This window comes from Halictus rubicundus, chromosome 6 (assembly GCF_050948215.1).
Source record: "Halictus rubicundus isolate RS-2024b chromosome 6, iyHalRubi1_principal, whole genome shotgun sequence".
NCBI lineage: Eukaryota > Metazoa > Arthropoda > Insecta > Hymenoptera > Halictidae > Halictus > Halictus rubicundus.
In genome coordinates, this window is record NC_135154.1 from 9,783,435 (window position 1) to 9,790,183 (window position 6,749).

At 44.6% G+C, this 6,749-nt stretch overlaps 1 protein-coding gene across 2 annotated transcripts; it reads left to right on the forward strand.

Moving 5' to 3' along the window:
* The first annotated feature begins 1,491 nt into the window (after positions 1-1,491).
* On the forward strand, positions 1,492-4,715 carry LOC143354903 (uncharacterized). 2 transcript variants are annotated; one of them, XM_076789267.1, is made up of 4 exons: positions 1,492-1,637; positions 2,416-2,707; positions 3,188-3,349; positions 3,504-4,715. In XM_076789267.1, the coding sequence occupies exons 2-4, from the start codon at positions 2,441-2,443 to the stop codon at positions 4,185-4,187; spliced, it is 1,113 nt and encodes a 370-aa protein (XP_076645382.1). In that variant the 5' UTR covers positions 1,492-1,637; positions 2,416-2,440; the 3' UTR covers positions 4,188-4,715. The 2 variants fall into 2 exon arrangements, with proteins under 2 accessions (XP_076645382.1, XP_076645383.1); XM_076789268.1 differs by having other exon boundaries at positions 3,188-3,313.
* Positions 4,716-6,749: the final 2,034 nt, after the last annotated feature.

Sequence of the window (6,749 nt, forward strand, 5' to 3'; positions counted from 1 at the left end):
CCATTTGTATTTCCAATTAGCTTTGCTAATAAGAAGACGGAGGCATTGCCGTAGTTAAAAAAAATGTATAACCTCATCCAGCCACTGGGGAAATAAAGAAAAGCGCCGCTCCGGTATGACAATACCGGCGGGTCGAGCGGGGTTATACCGGCTGAACTACAATTAAAAATCCTCGCTTCACCCTCGCTTAACCCTGCTTTCTCCTTATGCCGTATTAACGACCGGGGGGAGGGGGGGGGGGGGTTCAGCGGGGAACGGACGCGAAACATCCTACCAAACATCGAGCCTTTTTTTGCCAATTTTATGCTTGACCCCATCTCCCAGACCGTCCTTGTCCTACTCCACCCCCACGGAAAAACCACCCCCGGCCGGTATCTGTCCTTCCTGCTACGCGCTCGTTTCTTCCAACCCCCCCTGACAGCTCGTTACTTTATTTCGGCTGCTGATCGGTTATCTTCCTCACCCCCATCATTTTCAAGCACAATGCATATTCACAATCTCCTTGGCATATTAAATTGTTAAGCTATGATGGCGGGTTGGCAATTGGCCGGAGACTCGTCCGATTGTGTGCAAAACAAGGGCTGTTGAAACAAAATTTTTCCTCCGGGTAGTTCGTTTTTAGAAATTCAAACAAATGTTCGTCACGGTTACACACGCACTGTTCTGTGAAAAATAATTATTTGTAAGGCTGCACTTTAAATTCTATGGGAAAATACATAAAACTTGCTGTTGTAAGGTGCTATTGTCACTGGTGTTTGTCACTGTCACTGTCACTGTTTATAAACATGGTTCATACCTGCACAATGAGTTCCTACAGGCGATTTAATAGTAGCATAGTCTGTTAACGTACTGTAAATTACCGTGGAAATTGTTGAAAATCCTAAAAACGTGACAGTTTTTAAAATTCATACATGATTTCGTATAATATATTGAGATTGAGCAAGTATCATTAAAAAAGTATGATTAAATACAAAAAAGTATCGACAATTTTTACAATCTTCCTAAAAAGTGATTTCAATATCAATGTTTTACTACTTGCCGCAAAACGAACACACCCTCTGCCTACAAAATTCTAGGAAAAGGAAGTTGCATTATTTCATAAAATTACGCAGCATGTGAAATTGAACGAAGATCGTTTACCAGTGTAAAAATTCATTTTTGGTTTTGGACGGGTAGTAGTGTGGGTGGTAGAAGACCTGTCTCGAGTGTCGAGGTGGTAGAAAAGACCGATGCAGCCCGGGGCTCTCCGGCCGGTGCATTCTGTTCCGCAAGAATTCCAATTTATAACCCGATGGCAACAGACGAATTTCAAGAGGTTCATGTCCCTCGAGTTGTCTACGTCGGCCGACACGACACATCGGATTCCGTTAAACTCGCGGGGCCCCGTGTTTGCAAACTTGGATTTCCGTGTGGCGACTCCGCCAGCCGCCCTTTGTTGTGCCGACCGTCAAACTCGGCCCGAGGTCGACTAAACAGTGTTTCTTCTCAGTTACGGTCGACGCGTCGTGAAATGTGTGTCGTGTGTCGTGTGCCCGGGAAACGGTGATAACGTTGGCTACCGAAATTCTTGTGCTTCAAGACGGCCAACCCGTCGGGCTCACGAAAATTTTCTGTTTCGAGTGGACTGTCTGAGCACGGTAAGAATCATTCCCTTTACCTCTGCTCTCTCTCTCTCTCACTCTTTGTCTATACATCACCTTGACGATTAATTGATAACATAATATCGTATAGTCTTAGTTTGTAATTCGTCTGTTTTTTTTTACCCCTAAGTTCTAGAGGAAATTGGAACATTTCGATCACTTCTAACATTAAATTAAATTGGATAGTTGGTGTTTCTGCTGGAAAAACTGCAATAAACCCCTTGCACTACTATTTACTTTGTGATTATAATGATTCGAAATTTTGCATCATTCACAATTTATTGTATGCCTATGTTTTCTCTAAAGGATGTGTATCAACTACAACAAAATAGAATTTGATTTTGGTTCAAAGGAAATTAATAACATACATATTTATTAGACTCTGTTCAGAATCTTCATCACGAGTCTGATTCCATATTGTAGGGCAAGGGGGATAAATGGAGAATTTATTTTGTTGTTCCTATAGTTCATATAAATTGACTGGTAAATGTATAATACTTGGAATGTCACTCATTTCGTGTGTGTATAAATTGTTTCTGTCCAGTGATCGAAGTTCTCCTTGTCTGAAAGATATTATTGAATTGAACATAAATGTGGAGAGTGTTCTTAAATTTCTACTCTGCATGAATGAACAAATGCATGAATGTGCTTGTGCATTTCAACGGTGTATTACTAAATAAACATCTTCCAAATATTTTAAAGTACTTCCTTATAAAATTGTCTGCAAAATTACTGACATTTTGGTAATGTTACTGTATTGAAATATTTCTTCCAGGCAATATATTGTTGCAACAAATAAGATGAGAGTGAAGACAGTGCCACGACAGCGAATTCTTCAGGGTAACAACCACGTCGAGCCAGTGTCGGTAGTGATTGTCGGGAAGTCGGACAGACATTCGAATAATAAAAATGTAAAAGTGGGACCGAAAGGTGCACGCGACATGTTCGATGGCAAAGATGATAGTTATGCAGATAAACAATCCGACGAATCCTTGAACAGCGAAGAGGAGAGGAGAGAAGCTTTGAATTATTCGAAGGCAGCATTGGACATGACGATTCAACGGAAGGTACGGTGATTGACAGCTTCGGAGTATTCGTGCGTTCGTGTGAATCATTGATGTGTATAGTAATTCGTGCGCGAATTTGTGGACGACGCGGTGACAGGTTCCTCGAGATTACGGTGGGAATGTAAACAAACAGAAGCAAGTACTATTCGATTCAGTTTATCGAGTGTCCGTAGTATTTCGCAGAGACAGTCGACTTTGAACAGAATTAATTTTAGGGACGGTCAATTTTAAACATATTTCATTTAAGGGACGGTTAATTTTAAACATATTTAATTTAATGGATGGTCAATTTAAAAAAGGATCAATCGTGAAGACGGTCAAATTTCAAGAGAATCGATTTAATATTTAATAAATTCCTGTAGGTTTGAAATTGAAATCTATAATCGAAATAAGATCTGTGCAATTTTATACAATTTTCGTTACGAAGTATTTTAAGCAGTAATGACTCGCAGGATTTCAAGGTTATTTGTAACGTTTCAGGTTAACTCGTCGCAGAGAGATTTATCGAATGGACGCTTCATAGTTGGTTCATCGAGCATCGAGCACGAAAAATCATCCCCCACGAGAGAGCCAGAGGAAACGACTGTCAACGACGACAATAACAACGTAAGGAATGTCGACAACAATAACAACATAAGGAATGTAAGAAGCGAAAGGATCCATGCAATATTTTAAATCAAGCATGACCCAATGAAATTGAAATAATTTTCAACTGCTTAGCCGCACTTTATATTATCGTGCACGAACTATTCAATTTTGTATGACGTATTCTAACTCGTTCATTACCATTTCCCAGGTCCTGCCATCAAGACCAGCATTCCTAGCTGGACCCTCGAGCGTCACCCTTTCCAAATCCAACGAGGAGGATCCAAAATGCTGTATTGATGGCGCCGACAGCCCAACAGAGGCCGTCAATCTGTGCAAGAAGGACCACGAAGAAGATATATCGAACCTAAACGCCATATCCAGCGGAAAGCTCAAGGACACGTTCCTGTACAAAATCATGACCGATCCTGCCTTCCTGGAGACCATCCAGAAGCACAAGCAGCCCAGGAAGTACTCCTGCCAGTTCTGCAAGCAGGAATTCGGAAACGAGGAGGAGCTGTACGATCACATGGACGTGAAAAAGGACGAATCGAACCAGGTAATCTGTTGCGCCTGCAAGAAGACGTTCGCGCAGAAACGGTACCTGAGGTACCATCAGAGGTGTCATTCCGAGAGGACCAAGTTCACTTGCGACATCTGCACCAAGAAGTACACTAGGCTGGACAATCTAGCTAGGCACAACGCGTTCCACGTCAACCCCGACAAGTACTCCTGCACTTACTGCGAGAAGACGTTCGCCAGAAAGGACCTGCTGAACAAGCACCTGAAGTGCCACGACAATAAGCATCGATTCTTCTGCCAGTTGTGCCAAAAGTACTTCATGGGGGCGTTAGCGTTGGACAATCACAAGAGAATATTCCACACTGCCGATTGATCCGTTCTGGAGGAGGCAGTGTGCCTTGAACGTTGGTAGATTGGAGATTATGCTGAATTATGTTCGATTAAAATCGACGAAGGCGGCGGAGTATATTGAGGTGGTAAGTCTTTCAGACGTTTAGAAATCGTTAGAAATCGTTAGAGTGTACAGAATATTCGGGAATACGCCTTACCACCTCACTACACCCCGTTGCCTTCGAATATCAATTTTTCGGTAGTCTCCCGCAAAGAATGAACATTAAATAGCAAAAGTTAAGTACGCAAAAGTGTTTCCCGCGTGTACAAAGAGTTTCCCCGGCCGACTGTAAATTTCTCGCAGGCAACAAACTCCTCGCCTCCGAAGAGAACCGTTCACTCGAGGCAGCCGTGCATTTTCGAAACACTGGTGCGAACAAACGAACAATGTACGGACACTAAAGACTGTATAAATTAATCGCTCGTAAACGACGTCGACGACGGCGACAGCGACGATCGACAAAGAATCGAGTGTCTGTACGTTTACCAAGGAGGCGCGCCGAATACACGTATTTTTAAGAAAAAAAAAAAAACAAAACGACTATCCTTTGGCATTATTTCGCATTTCTAAGAGCATCGAATCAAAGAGGGGTCTCATTGAGCCGCAGTTTAAACAGAAAGAGAGAAAGAGAGAGAGAGAGAGAGAGAGAGAGGTTCGAGTTGCAGCAGCCACGCGACGCGCATTCGCCGAAGAAGAAGAAGCAGAAGCAGAAGAAGAAGAAGAAGAAGGGAAAGAAGCGAAACAAAAAAAAAGGGAAAGAAAAGGGAAAACCGGGGGGAAAAACACTACAAGAAAACTCTTTTACCCCGAATGCCTCGTGTGGTCCCGTAGAACTTTCTCTCTTTTTCCTGTTTCCCTCCGATTCCTCTCCCTCCGCGGCACCGGCGTTCCTCTCCCGCAATTCCTCTTCTCCCTCGGCCTTCCAGAGGTCTAAAACATAATCCGTTTCTTCCGTTCCGCCTCTCACCCCGGCCACTTCGCGAAAAAAGCGAGCACTCTCTTTGTTTCGGCTCAAAGGGTACAACGGCGCCGCGGTAAGGAGCACTTTGAAAATCCGACGTATTACCGTGGCACATCCAATCGCGAAATAGAACAACCATGAAGGTTGACCCGCGTCCCTTACCCTTCCATTCTCGCTTTTCTACCCTCTCCTTTACTCTTTCTCTCTCTCTATCTCTCTCTCTCTCTCTGGTTCTCCTGTCGGCCGGACTGTGTTTTCTTATTTTTTTTCTTGACAGGCTTCTTTCATCCCCCCAGCTCCCAGCGTCTATCCTCGTCCACGGTTCCCTCCGTCTTTTCCCCGTTTGCTCGCAGCTCTCCCACTCGGATTCCCCGGCTTAATGCAATTAAGTCGAGCGTTAAAATATCGTTCTTAATTCGCCGGCGGCACCTTTTGTTTCCTCTGTGGTTTAGCGCGAGCTACTCGCGGTGGTTCCTCGTTCCTGCCACGCTTTTCGGCTCTCTCCTCCTCGTTCGTCCTTCTCCCACATCTCCTCCTCTCGCTGTTCCTCCTTTTACTCCAACCCTCCTACTCCTCCTCACGCCGCCCCCGCCCTCTTTTTCAAGTGCAGTATGTTTTCACCGCTAGAAGCACACGCACGTCAGCCATACACGTCGCAAGGTAAAACATTCGTTTCAACGGTTTTAATTATTCCGTCGAGTCGCGGCGTTTCTTATTGCCCGGGCAACTTTGACTCGCTGTTGTTCTTCGTGTAATACACTGCCTCCGCCCGGGAATATCTGTTCCGATGCGCTCCGTCCCACGTTTTCGAAAAACCCGAAAATTGAAAAGAGACGTCGTCTCACTGTACATTTTCTGTTGCATTGCGTCGATTAATCTTTATTATTTGGAAGCATGTGGCGGAGTTACAGTGAATTATATGTCAACAACACGGGTCTTTCCAGCGTCATGTATCCTGCAGGAGACTCACCCAAGCGGTGTTATGTTTACACTCCTCGCCGTTCGAGGCCTCTCGAGGTTCGGGGTATATCCCGCGGTAGTGGGGATAATTCCGCGACGTTTATCATTCAGGCCTTGGCGACGTATATAGAGAAATCGGCTACTAATCTCGTAGTTCTCCTGATGCATAGAATTTTGATTCGTTTGTAACCATCTCGAAAGTCGGCCAAATTGACATCTCAAGGATCCAGTGTCCTAAAAATCGTGATTTGTCGCATAGAATTTTTATTGTCTTTACACAAATTTGAACCTCTTTCGGAGCAACCAAAAATCAGTTCTGTCAAAAATCCCAGCGTCGTCCGACTCGCCCGATAAGCGAGTCGATCCGCACGTCCACTTTCCACTCTCGTCCGCCATTCTTTCCACGGTCCGATCTTCCATTGTGTCCGGGGCAAAGTAAAGGACTTTCGACAGCTTTTTCCAAGGGGAGGGGGCGCCGAGGGGCAGTGCGCGAAAAGAAACGGTAGAAACGTCGAAGAAAAACAGTGGAGAGACGAAAGGGAGGGCCCGAGAGAGGGAAAAGTTCTCGAGGTTTGGTCCTTCTCTGTTCGCGGGACGCCGCTTCTTTTTCAGCCTCTTGCCGC